General features: G+C 31.8%; 1 protein-coding gene, 1 long non-coding RNA gene and 1 other non-coding gene across 3 annotated transcripts in view; 2 read left to right on the top strand and 1 right to left on the bottom strand.

Annotated features, from left to right (window-relative positions):
- The first annotated feature begins 6,094 nt into the window (after nt 1–6,094).
- On the top strand, nt 6,095–6,166 carry TRNAD-GUC (transfer RNA aspartic acid (anticodon GUC)). Its single transcript has one exon. It is a non-coding gene; the product is annotated as a tRNA-Asp (tRNA).
- Nucleotides 6,167–6,898: 732 nt separating this feature from the next.
- Nucleotides 6,899–17,334, top strand: part of LOC149897900 (uncharacterized) — a 169,746-nt gene continuing 159,310 nt past the window's right edge. Inside the window, exon 1 of the mRNA XM_090115811.1 lies at nt 6,899–7,155. Within this exon, the coding sequence (XP_089971937.1) occupies nt 7,060–7,155 (96 nt within the window). The 5' untranslated portion in view covers nt 6,899–7,059. The remainder of the gene's footprint in view (nt 7,156–17,334) is intronic.
- LOC149897901 (uncharacterized) lies at nt 14,033–14,686 on the bottom strand. Its single transcript, XR_016458125.1, has 2 exons — nt 14,521–14,686; nt 14,033–14,217 (listed from the first exon to the last, which is right to left on the bottom strand). It is a non-coding gene; the product is annotated as an uncharacterized LOC149897901 (long non-coding RNA).

Below are 17,334 nucleotides of genomic sequence, written 5' to 3'. Positions count from 1 at the left end.
AAAAGTGTGATTTGTATACTGTCTGTATGTAAATAATATGAGTCAGTAATTATAATATAATGTTATCTGGTAAATACGGTCGTCAGGATGTCGACTTCAAATGGGTTTGGTCATTAGACGATAAATACTTTCAATTTGTTTACAATATTGTTATTGATAAACCGGTGCAAATTCTGAATTTTGCATCGACAATGAAGTTGATCTACCAGGCGATTAGTTCTAATATAATATGTCGTGAACAACAGATATTTATATAGGTAATATCTGAAGACGTTGGTTTCGGTAAATTATCTCTAAGATTAATTGTAGCTCTACCATGGACTAATAGAATCTAAAATTAGTCTATGGCTCTACTTAGCTTTTAACAACTGCGGCAAAAGTTATGCATTTTATAAGTACTTACATAGTTGTAGACGTTACGTTGTGTACATTCTAGAAAAATAGAAATTTATGATATAATTATATTTAAATATAATTTAAAAAATTAAATGAGCAATTACATTACCTTGGTACTTACATAATATATTAATTAGTGATAGGTAATGTTTTAATTAGTAACACAATTAAAACATTACCTATCATTATAATTAGGATTAAATTAGGATTAGGATTAAATAGCTTTTGAAATGCTTTTGAAGAATTATTTTCTACTAGGTATCTTTATTTTGATGTTTTAGTGTAATTATGCATTCTTTACGATCTCTTATAAAAATTATTAGCTGTTCTTACTACCCGAACAGATTTATTTGAAACTAGCTGGTCCTCGCGGTTTCACCTGCGTAAAATATGAGTTTTCTTACCTGTGTCATGTGTGTTTAGTGTTACTGAGTAGGTATAAATCAAAAACATATTATATTAGTTGAAACTAGTTGAAACCGTTTCCACCAGTGCCAAGCTATATGCATCAAATGAATATGAGTGGTGGATATCAAACGCATTCAGTAACAGTACCTATAGCACATGCTATAGGTATCTACATGCTATATACAAAAGCACCCTAATTGTTAAAACAGTAGCTGTGTTGATTGTGGTAGTCAGGAAAAATTCCATAAGTCGGGAAAATTTCTATAAGATAGGAAAATTTCCATAAGATCGGAAAATTTCTATACGTCAGGAAAAATTATATACGCCAGGAAAATACGCCAGGAAAATTCTATTAACGAGGAAAATTTCTATACGTCAGGAAAATTTATAAAGACAAGGAAAATTTGTATAAGTCAGGAAAATGTTTATTAGCCAGGAAAATTTCTACACGCCAGGAAAAATCCATAAGTTGGGAAAATTTCTATAAGAAAGGAAAATTTCCATAAGTCCGGAAAATTTCTATACGTCAGGAAAAATTCCATAAGTCGGGAAAATTTCTATAAGAAAGGAAAATTTCCATAAGTTCGGAAAATTTCTATACGTCAGGAAAAAATATATGAGCCAGGAAAATTTTTATACGTCAGGAAAATTTGTATAAATCTGGAAAAATTATATACGCCAGGAAAATTTATTTAAGTCAGGAAAAATTCTATAAGCCAGGAAAATTTCTATACGTGAGGAAAATTTCTCTTTGCCGCAAACATTTCTATAAGTCAGGAAAAATCCATAAATCGGGAAAATCATTGTAATTGATTCATTAGCGTTTGCGTGAAAGAGTAACAAACATCCATACATACATACTCACAAACTTTCGCATTTATAATATTAGTATGATGGATATCAAAGTAACCTTGTAGCCAATTCACTGCATGTACCATTAATAATTTTCAATTGCCACTTGTCTCATGCCGGGCAATTATAGATGTAAAACTTTTTATTACGCTTTTTATTTTATTTTATTTTTAGGTTTATGGCATTCAAATGCTTGGTAAATCCCTTCCGACTAGGGCCTTTCCGGCCTCCTCCACTCAAGCGACAGCCCAAGCCGAGGATCGAGATCCCCATCAAGGGGGGACGCCCTTGCGCATGTCGCTACCAGGGTGAACCTTCAGTTCACCCACGCGTCCGCATTAAAATGTAGAAGCCCTTCTGGCTAACATTGAGAGACACCACACAAAAAAATGCTTTGTAAATATGTAATTTACTTACTAAGAATTATTATAGAACTCTTCCTTTATTCAATCAACTTACAAGTTTTTTATTTTCAATTTCGTTATTTTAACTTTATGGTATAATTGTGCGCTAAATGTTTTTTTATTATTTACTTACTTAAGTACACGTTTTGATTTTTGTGTAACTTGTAAGTAGAAGGTATTTTATTAGCTCTACTCCTTTGGCTTTTTAAGTTAAGAGTACAGATTCGATTTTAATAATTTTATTTAACTATTATGGTTTTAATCAAAGTACGAGTTAGTTGGTACTTAAACAACATATAGATTATATGCATTATATAGGTTCATAATTAATATACTAGTAAGTAGTAACATATCGTTTACAAGGCCAACGTGATCTTGCGACACTGTTTACTGTACTATAAGTACCTAATTGATTCGTGCATTTCTGTATTATTTATATCAATAAATATTATTTATTCAATGCAACAAAGCATATAATAAATAAATAAAAATAAATAAGTATAAGTAACGTATTGTTTTCCTTTGGTAATATCATTTGCACTTTTCTAGGCAATTAAGAGAACTTTTCAGTGGATAAAGTTGAAGTAAAACTTGAAAATAAACCATTTAAGGTCTTAAATCTCATTGTAAGTATAAAATATAATCGTAGCTATATAAAAATTAATTAATTCAACCGAGCACGTCTCTATCTTATCGTTGGTCTTGATTTTTAAATAGTCTCTACTTATATTATTTTATCTTTGATGAAATGCATGCTGCACAAATATGTATATATTTTTTTCTTATTACTGACTCGGCAATCGTTGTTCATACAGTTATAATGTAAATAATAATGTGTACCTACATATTATACATATATAGGAAGTGTCGGTGTCCGATCTTTTTTCACAATAAAATCTATCGAAACGGGTAGAACTGTTTTCATGTAATTTGGTTACAAGCACCGTGATATACAAATACAAATACATTAGGAAATTTTATACCAGAGGAAAGTCTTATGATCGATATTGCTGATAAAACATTTTTATAATAAAATGTTCAACACTTAGGTATGTTACAAATATAAACGGTTCGTTAACTAATCTTGACTGTCCATTAGTTAAAGAGTAGGTATGGTCAACGAATGACATGTGAAAATTGCAAATCAACCACTTTAAGTAATTACTAAGCTAAGTACATACCTATGTATGAATAAAATTAGTACCTATTTTCTACCCATTTTGCGCTTAACCACAATAACTATGCCTTTTCCCATAAATGTATTTACTTACCTAGGTATTATGAAAAATGAGGAAGGATAATACAAACAGTGAATACTCAATATAATAATGAATATAGTCTTAAAAACATTTTTCCATAAAACTGCGTCTTCCTCAGTTCAAAGTCATAATAATATATCTGCGTGTGCATCGTAGATGCATTAGATCTTTGACCTCACGTCTTATATAAATTATTTCAGATATTATATTATACTGATTTTAATCAACATTAGGTAAATAAATTCTATTCCATCAAAATATATTATAATCATATTATATTGAAAATAAGAAAGGTATTGCACACAATCTCTATTTTTTGCTCAACGAACGTAAAAACAGTTTTTAAAAAATTCGGAAAATTTGTAAATGCTTTTACATAATAACTAATTAGGTATTTATATGATTACAAAATTTGTAAACTAAATGCCATTTTAATATACCAGTATCTATCGACATAAACCGTATATTATATGAAAAAGCATCTAAAAACAAAGCACATCTAATAATAAACACATCTAATCGAAATAACTTTCTAATACGATAATATTAAAATACAGCTGATTAAAAATCATACTCACACTTAATCATTTTGAAAAATATTCACTATCACAGATTAAATATAAAAACTAAAAATTTGTCACTTATTCATAAATTTTTATTCAATAATAAATTTTTCACTTATAAATAAATATGTTATAACAATAATGCATTGTTTTAGTGTATACGTGCGTAATCACAGAAACACTGGATGCGTTAACGTCCACTTTACTCCCATAAAATACGATGTCATATTGGTACTGTAGGTAAAACAGTCATACGCGGAAAATTAATATTCATTTAGCTATTTATGCTGTATAATTGTGATGCTTTATCCTAGTAAATGTTTGTATGGTCATTTTAAAATTATTTACTTTGAATCGAGGAGTTTAAAACGCATTCGCTTTTATGACGATCGCATGAATTTTACTTTTCTATTTTGGAGGAAGCGTCAGCCCTCACCATCATAATAAGAATTTTAAAATGTTATAAATAGATGTTGATCTGTAGACTATAGGTGCCTAGTGCCTACTTTATAATTCAATTTGTCGCTTAATAGAATTATTATATTAACCAATAAAAAACTTTTGCAATAATTTAACTAACAACGAATAATTAAAAAGTACTTATTTCCAATGTTTTATTTTAATTAGGAGACTTATTTTATGAAATTTAAAAAAAAAGTGTGATTTGTATACTGTCTGTATGTAAATAATATGAGTCAGTAATTATAATATAATGTTATCTGGTAAATACGGTCGTCAGGATGTCGACTTCAAATGGGTTTGGTCATTAGACGATAAATACTTTCAATTTGTTTACAATATTGTTATTGATAAACCGGTGCAAATTCTGAATTTTGCATCGACAATGAAGTTGATCTACCAGGCGATTAGTTCTAATATAATATGTCGTGAACAACAGATATTTATATAGGTAATATCTGAAGACGTTGGTTTCGGTAAATTATCTCTAAGATTAATTGTAGCTCTACCATGGACTAATAGAATCTAAAATTAGTCTATGGCTCTACTTAGCTTTTAACAACTGCGGCAAAAGTTATGCATTTTATAAGTACTTACATAGTTGTAGACGTTACGTTGTGTACATTCTAGAAAATTAGAAATTTATGATATAATTATATTTAAATATAATTTAAAAAATTAAATGAGCAATTACATTACCTTGGTACTTACATAATATATTAATTAGTGATAGGTAATGTTTTAATTAGTAACACAATGTAAGAATATTTTAGGTAATTTATAATATTATTTTAGGTCATTCATTTGACATTTTGTCGACAAACGTTTGTGTATAGTTTGTGTCTTTTTGGAAACTAGATTTAAAAATTACAATAAATAATATAAAAATTTAATTGAATTGTCCTTAGTACTTAACAATAGGTTTGTTCTATAATTCTGAGCAAATATTTTCAACCAACAAACCAAAGCCCAATTTATAAGATACGTATTGATAAAGAACTTTAAATAACGCAGGGAGTCTATTGAATTTACGATAAAATTAAAAATAGTGTAACCTGTCTATGTACCTACATAGTTTCATTATAAAGTGTTCGGCTGATGAAACTTCTGTAATAGAAAAGTATGATTGCGTTTTTTTATACAAGAAGGATTAAATAGCTTTTGAAATGCTTTTGAAGAATTATTTTCTACTAGGTATCTTTATTTTGATGTTTTAGTGTAATTATGCATTCTTTACGATCTCTTATAAAAATTATTAGCTGTTCTTACTACCCGAACAGATTTATTTGAAACTAGCTGGTCCTCGCGGTTTCACCTGCGTAAAATATGAGTTTTCTTACCTGTGTCATGTGTGTTTAGTGTTACTGAGTAGGTATAAATCAAAAACATATTATATTAGTTGAAACTAGTTGAAACCGTTTCCACCAGTGCCAAGCTATATGCATCAAATGAATATGAGTGGTGGATATCAAACGCATTCAGTAACAGTACCTACCTATAGCACATGCTATAGGTAGGTAAATGTTATATACAAAAGCACCCTAAATGTTAAAACAGTAGCTGTGTTGATTGTGGTATTCTTAGAGTATATATTACAATAGTAGATAGTATAATATATACCTACTCTAAGGTGGTATTCGTTAATAAGTAAACTTTAATTATTATAGTACTCTTTGGTGAACTTACTTGACAATGCCTGTGGACAATGCACTTTAAAATGTGTGTTGAGTGTTCTTTCGCATTCCTGATGTAATCCTCGGTAGTATAGTGGTGAGTATCCCCGCCTGTCACGCGGGAGACCGGGGTTCGATTCCCCGCCGTGGAGATTTTTTTTTAATAATTTGCAATAATAGTTTACATGTAGTATTTAATATTAGTAGAAATAAATTTTTTACTACACGACATAATACAAATTATACACAAAGACCTTAAATTATTATAACTGAAGAAACCATGCTTCACAGGATAGCGCTTATTTGGCGCGAATTTACAGTGACAACTGACAGTGTTTTAGTATCAACGCCATCTATTGCATTTTTACAAAATTACGATTAAATTATGTGAGGTACGTAAAGAATACTATAATACTATATAATAAAAATAGATGTCGCTATTCTGTAAGATGAAATAAGCTGCATTATTACCTAAGATTATTACTTAATAAATCAACGATAAATAAACACAAACACGTTATATTTTAATAAAGTTAATTTGTTTCCCGCTACTTACCTAATTCAATTTTATTCTAGAAGAGTAGAAACTATGAGGATTTAATGAAATGTACCTTTTCCAGCTAGATATTGTAATCGTAGTAAGTATCGTTTGATGCTGTACAATGTAAATATATTTTGTTCTTCTTTCAAGTTTAAAAACTTGCTACGTTAATTAATTTTTATAGCAGTCTGCTGTCTGACGAACTGCGAAACATACTGCGAAAGCTCAATTTTAAACTTAATTTTCTTTTATAGCAACACTACCGTTATGTCACAGAAGTGACGTTTCGTCGCTTCACCGGCCAAATTGACGATTCAAAGAGCTTCATACTTCACTTCATTCGCGCTCGATGCGTCGGTTAATTTAGGGCGGTATGTTGCTGTGACGAATTTTTCTCTGGGAGTGTGCTCTCGTATCTATTGGTGCCGATTTTTTTTATATACAGTGAATTCCGAAAAATTAACATATTTTGCGCATGGTAGTGAATAAAATACGAGTTTGATCATGGCGTTGGAGGGTGTGAAAAGTGAAAAAAGTGAGGAAAGCAATGCGAATGTTCAGGACGCGAAGGCGAACGGTGTCGACAATAGGAATAAACAGGTAAGAAATAATAAATTTCTTGTGTTTCTGTGAGCGACTGAGCATAAAAACAATATTTGTGTTATTTTAGCACACGCTCGGTGAGCTCGCAGTGTTTAAATTGGCATTATTATGTGAGAAATATTTAGTTATAGTGCGATTTAGTACTGAAGAAGTATTTTTGCGCAGCTGTCGTTGGTGTACTGCGGGGTGCGACCGTGCTTGTATATAGGTGTCACTAAGAGTATGACCTAAATTATATTTTTCTGGTTCATAAAAGTACATTGGCCCTGTTCAGTGAAGCCTAGATTAGTTCTATGAAGATATTGTCGCTTTTGCCAGTTTTTGAAACAAGCCTTCATCTTTCGTCTTACATAATAATCTCGAGGACTTAACATTGTTTTGAATATTAAACTCATGATTTTAACAATTAGAATACTTTAAGTTTCACCTATTGTGATTATTTCACACTGTTCAATTGCTAATAAAGATTTTTCGGCGGCCAAAGATTGATTTAATTTGTAGGTGTGAATTAGAATGACCTAATTGACTTTATCTAGTCTACCAATTAGAGTTATTGTTCTATTAATGCCTAGACACATTGTCTTATTGGATAATAAAAAATGGTCATTATACTTTTAGAAGATATTAACACAATATTAATCTAAAATTACCTCATCATTGTAACAAAAAACTATCATGTTTAGCTATCATTGTTAACTTGTGGGTTGTCTTGTATAATAAGACATTTTTTGTAATATTAGTTATGCAAATTTATAAGTATCTTATGGACATCTGGTATTTACATGTGCAAATAATTGAAAAACATTTAACAAATTCAATGTTTTGGACTGTTTAAATAGTGTAGTTTGCAAAAATCAAACAATTTTCCTTGGAGCAACTAGCAATATTATTATAAACGTAAAATGGCTGTTTGAATTGTTAAATTCATTTTTTTAACAACATTCACATCCTAGGCTTCCATCTGTATCATTTGCTGGCTATAGTCATATAATTTGGTTATTTGTGATGCAAATTCTATCACTCTAGAGTTTAGCAAAGATAAAAATTTATTTAGTCAGACGCAACCTTGCATCTGTACCAAAAATTATTATTCACGGCTTCAATCTAATAAATGATCTATATACTAACTTACACATCTTAATTCATCGCTTTAGAATATGTTCAAAGCGTAATGGACAATTTGTCTGGATATGTAACATATTTAAATACCTTAATGATTAGTTAATATTACATTTGTTTTAATGCATTCAGTTGGTAGAATTAATTTTTTTGTTTACAACAAAAATCAAAAGGCATTTATTGCTTGTGATGCCAATAAGCGATTTTTAAATGAAACTAGCCCCAGCAGACACTGTTCTGTCCTATTCAACCTTAACCGAGTTCTCTCTCCATAAGATTCTGTTGCCTTAACAAATCGTTAAAAATAGTAGCCAAATCGGTTGAATGCTTCTCGAATTTTATGCTTTGCACTAAATTTGGAGATTTTTTCTGTACTCTTTTTACTATATTCCATACACAATAAAAATAACACAAGCTTCAATAGTTGTTTAACCGTTACATATTTTCAGCAGTTAATTTAGAAATTACATCATAATATATTGCAGTGTGCCAATATTCACATGGTTTGTCTTAAATATAGTAGGTATTGCTTTGTCAATATGTACATATAATAAGCTGCAAAGATTGTTCAACTTGACCATTTTTTAATGGTGTCTATATTTTAGGTTTGGTATTAAATATTAATAGATTTTCACATCACATATTATACCAGGTGTAGTTGTCATTTTACGAATTAGATAATTATGTACTTTGATATCGGTTTAAATTGAATAATCGCCTGTGCACACTTAACGATTATACCCTGTGTATATACCTAAGTAATTGAATCTTTCCTTTATTAAATTTTGGAGCAGCACTAAACATTAATTGATATTTCAAGAATATTTTTTTTCTATTTTCATATTTAAATTCGTACAAGGACATCCTTTGTTGCCTGTTATATTGTACATTGAACAGTATAATTTAAGTAGTAAATTCTTACCCTGAATATTCCCCTGGATATTTACGAAAAACAAAAAATTACGGCATCTCACATATCAGTTAACAGCGATTCATACTATAAATTCTAACAACAATACAATTAAAATAAATCCATAGGTACAATAAAATATTCATATGCCACAGAAGTTAATCTAAACTAATGCGTGAACCTGTGGCATGAACGATTTTTTGCTCGATAAAATTTATTTAGGGCGCATAACAGCTGCTGCATTATTGCATAACACTTACAATGGACTTGGTCTCTATAGAATATTGGTATGCTCCCTTATAGTGCAAGTCGGGCACGCTTATAGAATATTTATCTATGGATCGTTTGATTCTAGACGAATTTTCTTTTTATTTAAGTTGGCTAGGCAGCTGTTGGAGAACTAAGCTGCTTTTAAATATTGATCACGTTGGGTAGAATTTTATTTCGATAATACCGTGATTTTACGTAATAAGATTCACTGTGGACTTGTTTAAATTGACCGAAATTAAAGTGATAATATACTTTTCGTAGTAAAGTAGCTACTGATTAAAAAAAATAAAAAACATAAAGGACTGAAAAAATTAATTATTATCTAGGTATTTAGTCTCTTAAATTAAGAGAAGCTTGTTACTTCCGAAGTTTTATCTTAAGAATACAATAATTTTATAATGTTTTCCTTATACAGTGCGATTTATGGATAATTCCAATAGATAACTCGTTTTAATCTATCATCTATTTGGATACCTATATCTTTATTAAAAGAAAGTCGTGAAGCCACAGAAATTTAGAACGGTTGAGCGTATTTTGATGATTTTTACTTTTTATTTTGTCTCCGCCAAAATTTGGATAAAAGCTTTATATGTATAATATAGAAATTAGCAAAAGAAATGATATATACATATCTTTATTCTTTTGTTCTCGGTTGATCGGATAATTGTGCTTGTGCACAGTGCAGTATGTTCCAATTTGTAACCACTAATTCTCCAACATACCTAGTTGCAAAAAAAACAAAAATATGCACTAATCGTCTATGTATTAAGACAGCCAGACACCTAAGATCGGTAACAGATACTCAAGGTCGCTTACTGTTATTATGCAATGCGGTAACCAGTTATAATAACAAATAAATGTTATATAATTGCTTTGCCGTGTTAATGAGAAATTGTTTTCTTGGGAAATGTACTGAATATTCATCTAGTATTTGTTTGACGTCTAGAATGCATGTGCACCACGATCAAATCGTGTCGATTTATGTGGTGTTTCTTCTGTATGCTTAATGTATGTTTTTTTTTTCTATCAATAAATGGAAATGGTTAAATAAAAATAATAAAATAATTAGAAAAATAAAACATTTTTTGTATCGGAACATTCTAAGGAACTCTGGTATAAATTGATTTTGTTCCAAGAACCGCTATTATCTATAACTGAAGAAATATTATGGAAATATTAAAAATATTGTACAATGTTTCATGGGACAAAGATCAATGCCATATTACAAATCACATTCCGTAGCGGTGCCTAAAGCTGAATCAAATTTGTTCCTTTGTTACGCTTTCACTATTACATGCTATTACTTACTGTTCAACAGATAATCGTGTAATTTGGCATATATGTACATTGAAAATTATTTTTGAATAAAGTAGGCTTTTACAGAGGATAATGCTATTTATACAGAGAAAAAAATTACATTAACACGACCGTAACCATGATAGAAAACCGGCACAACCTGCTTCTATCATAAATTTAAATTAATTTCTTAATCATGATTCATCGATATTAAAGTATATTAATCCTGAATGTATCTGACGGGAGAAGAGGCCCAAAGGCTATTTTTAACAAGTAAATTATTAAAAAAACAAAATACCCGACTGCACACTAAAAAAAGAGTGATTGAAATGAATCTAATGATACCGCATACATATTTTTTTAAAGGGAAATTTAGAAAAAATATTATTATGTCTTTATCCCGTGGGACTTTTAGGATAAAATGTATCCTATGACACTCCCGTAATCAAGACAAATCTAACGATACCTCATACATCAAAATCCATCAAGCCGTTTAGGCTACAGGTGGTCACAAAGGAAAAGACATACATACATACTTACATACACTCGAAAAACATTACCCTCCTTCTTTGGCAGTCGGGTAAAAAGAGTGACGCCAGCAATTCTGACGTCACCATCATCAGAGCAGACGCTCATACTCGAAGTAGAACGCCCGTAGGTATTTTTACTGCCTTTTTAATCTACTTGGAAATTATAGAGAGAGCTCCGAACGCTCCGACGGCCGGCGAGTGAATGTGCTCTGTGCCACTGCCATCGGGCGCTCGTATTTAAAGCAAACAATGACTCACAAGAATTAGTTAGTGTTGCCACTCGAATTTTTACAATGAATTTTCATCAGTTTTAACAAACATTAATTATTTCGTTAATTTAATTATTTCATTAGTGGTTGATTAATGAATCAACCACTTATTTAAAAAGATCAAAGTAAACTTTAGCTAGTTACAATTATTTAGTAGTTTGAGGGTAGTCGTTTATCGTCGTTGCGCCGACACGGCCATACTGACAGGCGGTGCGCGCTCTGCACCAGCCTCGTTGTAAATGTCTCGTTGTAAAAGCAGGTCACTAATGCGCTGGACTGACCAAGTGAAATCTGCTATAGGAATTTATTTATCAGACTGCACCAGACAGTCTAGTAACAGGAAGACATGGTGGGAGATCGTGCGGAAAGCTGTGTCCGCCTCCACTACCAATGTGGATGTCTCAACGTGACCACGACCACTCTGCCAAGAGTGAATCGACAAAGAAGAAGAGAACGATTCTCGGCGTATTTTGTGTCGGTTCTCTGAGAGTCTCGAAGGTTCTCGTAGATTTCTCGGAGGTTCTCGTAGATTTTAAGTCTAACACGGCCATACTGACAATCGTACGTCCTCGTACGCCTTTTCTCGTATTAGAACACTACGGTAGTTCATCTCGGGATTTCAAAAACACACTGCCTCGGCCACACTGACCTTTCAGAATACTGAACACTCCATATGACAGAGACAGTCCGTTCGCGTATCATGTGATCAACACCTACTCATTTGTGATATAGGCAGATTCTCGTAGATTTCTCGGAGGTTCTCGTAGATTTATGCTTATCACAAAGGGAGGCGCAGCCCAGATAACACACACAATTCCTTCGATGAACTACACTCCCGTTACAATAATCCACGTAACACACTTTTACTTTACACAACGCACGAAAAAAAACACAAACGCCAGTATGCCGTTACAAAACTACGTTAACGTTTAACATTTTAAAAGAGTGAGCTTGAATTCTATCCCACTTCTGATGACGGGAGAAGGGGCCCAAAGGCTATTTTTAAAAAGAGTGACGCCAGCAATTCTGACGTCACCATCATCAGAGCAGACGCTCATACTCGAAGTAGAACGCCCGTAGGTATTTTTACTGCCTTTTTAATCTACTTGGAAATTATAGAGAGAGCTCCGAACGCTCCGATGGCCGGCGAGTGAATGTGCTCTGTGCCATCGGGCGCTCGTATTTAAAGCAAACAATGACTCACAAGAATTAGTTAGTGTTGCCACTCGAATTTTTACAATGAATTTTCATCAGTTTTAACAAACATTAATTATTTCGTTAATTTAATTATTTCATTAGTGGTTAATTAATGAATCAACCACTTATTTAAAAAGATCAAAGTAAACTTTAGCTAGTTATAATTATTTAGTAGTTTGAGGGTAGTCGTTTATCGTCGTTGCGCCGACATATCTGATATATTTAACTGTGATTTGAAGCAGCAGACGAAGAACTTATAAATTCCCATTACTGGTAAAGTATGACATCATATTCTTGATTACGTCACTTGGAGGTTTGCTGTGTCCATGTGTGTTTTCTGAAATAAAAAGATTTGAGATTGTTGAGAACTTTGATTTTACTATGGTTCTATTGACGTACTATTTAATACCACATTCCGTATGCCTGTACCTATATGATATACAATTATTTACTGTGATCGTAAATCTATATGACAAAAAAAAATGCCAGTAAACAGTTAAAATAGACGCTTAATCTTCAATATACTTTGAAATTCTGTTCCGAGTGATTATTTCCAACTGGTAATGTTTTTTTTTCTCAAAATATATATATCTGTATAATTCGGTTTATATATATATATCTGTATAATCTAAACTAGACATTTGATATGGGGTGGAAATGACATTATATCCCATTCCTTTTTGCGTAGCAATGGAGCTCTGTCCCCACAGAACAGTAAAAACATATAGAAGTGCTGTAATGTCTAATTAGTATGAAAACCAGTGTCGCCAAACCCACACATTTAAACCGATAGTTATACAGTACACTACAAGTAAACTATGCCTTTGATTGGACAGCTTAATTTGAGTAAAAACTGACTTAGGTTATAAATTCAGCATTTCAATATGTACCCTAACGCACCATGTTACGGTTTATTTTAGTATAACATCCCTAGGTATATTAGCTGTTTTGTTTCTCATTGCACAGAAATTCCAAATTCGAAAACATTCAGCTACTCCACAACAGAGGGCGTTAGTTTTCGATAGATATAAATTTGAAACGCAACACATAGAGATAAGGTTGAAATTTGTGTCACTCAACATTAATGACATTAACTTGATATTTATCTGATGCTATGCTCTGAGGGATGTCAGCCTTGTTATCGATAATTCACAAATAAATATTTTTTGTGCATTTTTTTTTCTTTCTTTTATATGAGTATAGTATAATGCGTCACATTTTGGAGTATGTTTATACTACTAAGTACGTCTTTTTATATTATTATTATTAAATAAAAAACGGAATAGAATAGTATAAATCTATATTTACAAAATACAAACAGAAAATATGCATTATTTTAAATCTTGGAACTGCTGTAGGTTTGATGTATCGGTGGCCTTTGTTAGACCGCTTAGTACTGTTCGGCATCCAGTTAACTCGCCACGTTGCATTTATCCATTTCTCTTTTAAATTAGCCTCTTTGGGAAATCTATAAATAAATTGGACACATGAAAGCTAAGGAAAAATAAAACAAAATTTAATATTTATAATGTTTGTCTTTTCTAAAGTATCGATACTGTCGATATACGCCACAAGCATCACTAAAGCGACATTCGTTTGTTTATTGCAATAATATTCCAGAAAGTCTTGTTTGCTGTTCAATCTATAATAGTACTAATTTCTTACGTATTAAGGTTCATTTTGACTAGATATTTGTATACAATTTTGACAAATTACGACAAGCGAAGTTATAACATAAAATATAATAAAAATAAATAAAAATAAGACTTACCGATGGTATGAAATGCCTTCATTGCTGATATTATTTCGTCTGCTATCATTTTTGCACTCTAATACCGAACAACACGTCCTAATTAATGAATAAATGTGGAAAAAAGGTTTGACAGCTGACAACCGACTCGAATATTTTTCTGCGCATAACTGAGAGCAAGTAAGGTGATCTTACCTTACTAGTGACACGTGGGCCACGCCCACATTACACTTCTATCTACTGTTCTGTGTCTGTCCCCATCGGCTTCGCTTATTATATTTGATAGCTCATGTTACAACATATACATTTTTTTTGGGCATAAATAATTAGCTACCAGTTAAACTTTTGGCTGAAATCCTATAAATACTAAATAATATAAATAGAAATAAATTGGATAGTTTTGCTATCGAATTTTTTAAGATTTTTTTAACATCATTAAATATCACATTTACAAAAAAACGTTTCAACCATGTAAACAAGTAATTCTTTCTAGTTTTGACCAGAAGGAACAGTTAACCTCCAACCCCCAAATTAATCCAAACTAGACATTTGATATGCATACAAATAAGCCGAACTCACCTGTTCCCTTCATTAGCTTCTGTTCAAGTTTATAGCAGGAAGCGATTATTGTATGTTGCGTTACAAATATTAAATTGAATGTACCCTGAAGAACTGTTAAAATGGAAAGATTTGTAATTAATTTAGATCTGTATAAAAATTGTCTGCATTCAGCTCTTCTACTTTTATACGCCTGCAGATTACCACTTTGTATGGGTCTTAAGTTTTGGATATCAGCTATTTTTTTGCTGACTGTTGTTTACAATTACAAACTAAAACTTAACAAAAAATGTAGTTATCCCTACTCTCACTATTTCTCCACCGTCGTAAATAGTTTTTTATTGTCGCATACTTTTCCCATTCCATCGCGAAGATCCTTTTTATGGACGTTAAAGCTTGACCTTCAGCCTGGTTCTATTTTTCTCTTTTAGGATTATCTTTTTGCTGTACTGTAGTTAAAATCAATTTTTATTTTATCAACCGAGTTCAAATAAGAGAAGATTCTCAATTGAACCTTCAATAAGCGCGTTGTAAGTTAAATTTCAAGGTCGTGTCATGGCAATACCGTCGCGTCATGGTATCATGTATCTTTGAATCTTGCCAAAGAAGTTTCACTTTTGACACATGTGCTCGGCACACACGCTCTTTTTCTCTATATCACATAGTAATTCGCTCCCGCGCACGCTACCGCTCTACCCTCGTTAATGTATGCACACTACCTTATTAGCGGCTTACGAAAAAGTCGGAAATTAGTTCGCTACAGACAGCACTGCACAGGCTTCGAATTAATTGGATGAGTCGACTGGAAGTGTGTTGAGAGATTTTGTTACAAGGGTGCATGTGTGCGGGTAGTTTTACATTTCCTGGTTGTATGAGTAATTGTTTGAAATTTTCTGTAGGAATAGATGTGTATATTATATGTAGAGGTAAACTGCATTTGAGTTGTATATTCATGTTATGAATATCTTTTCTTCAACTGAACTGAAATATCATGATGCTTTTAATTTGTTTTTAATTTATGCAGATTGATAAAGAAATATTCACAGTCAGTTGTCAGTTAAATCATTCGATATGCAAGATTATAATAGTTAAGCACTTAATACTGGAGATCAATTTAATCTTATAATACATATGAACCGTAAGTATATAAGCAAGAAAAGGGACGTGAACCCTCTTTGGGCATTGACGTCATTACTCCGGAGATACGAAGGCCAATGGTATACTTAAATACAATACACCATTGTATACGGTTGGCGGTAAAAGAGGAATTTTACATTTTTATTCAGCCATTTTGTTGAGGTCGCGCAGAATGTGCTAACTTCATTATCTTGGCGTGAGTCAAATTGGTGTATATTTTAGGTGATGAATAAAGGGGAGGTACTAGCATACCTTTTGAGTGTGTGATATATTTAATCGATAAAACATCTATGTGGAGGAATAGCTTTTGCGTTTGTTTTTGATGCTGAAATCGATAAAAATTTAAATGTTTACAAAAAACAGGTCACTTCGGCGTAAAGACATTCTGCGATGATTTCAGAGCTTGTAAATCTATAAACACTATAATATTATAAATGCGAAAGTAACTCTCTTTGTTTCAAACACTGAAAGCTTTTGAAATGTATAAAATATAACCTACAGTCTATAAATTCTTGAAATAGAACTCTGAAGAAGTCAAAACAAAACTTTAAGCAGTAGAAATTATAAGGTGTATGTTAGCATGTCCTATCGAGCTAACGTACAGCCATGGGCGGAAAGCTAGCTATTAATACATTTTAAATAATATATTATGTTGAACAAGGTGTGCCCCGTAATCACCTCGATCACGAGCGACCTTCACCTTGTATCAGTTGTTGCATATTATAACGGGAAATGACCGTACGAACTCATCGCTCACCCTCCAGGCCTCGCTAATGTATGTGCTACTGGTGTTCGGTTTTATTTTATTGTCATTTAACGTGGTTTAATGTGTATGTTTATCTTTGAACTAATTGGTCCGACAGACGTTCTGCAATATTGCCTTTTTTCTCTATAAGAACCTAGTGCCTTAACAAAGACGTTAAAATATTATCCGTAAGTATAAACAAACAGAATTCATTTACTGATTGCCATCAAGGGAATTAAAAAGCTTTTCAAGAAATTTCATACTGCGAAGGGCGTGGAAATTTTCCTGTCATTACAAAGGCCTGATAATATCTTCATGGAATGAAAAATTAATTTGTCTGTCCAGGGAGACATTATTACATGCAGCTTTGTACAAAGAATGACAAGTTTTGCAAT

This window comes from Colias eurytheme, chromosome 24 (assembly GCF_061535395.1).
Source record: "Colias eurytheme isolate Ceu_HAF_F1 chromosome 24, ilColEury1 Martin Lab GWU primary, whole genome shotgun sequence".
NCBI lineage: Eukaryota > Metazoa > Arthropoda > Insecta > Lepidoptera > Pieridae > Colias > Colias eurytheme.
Note: the sequence above shows the minus strand (reverse complement) of the source record. Positions and strands in the feature narration are given on the sequence as shown.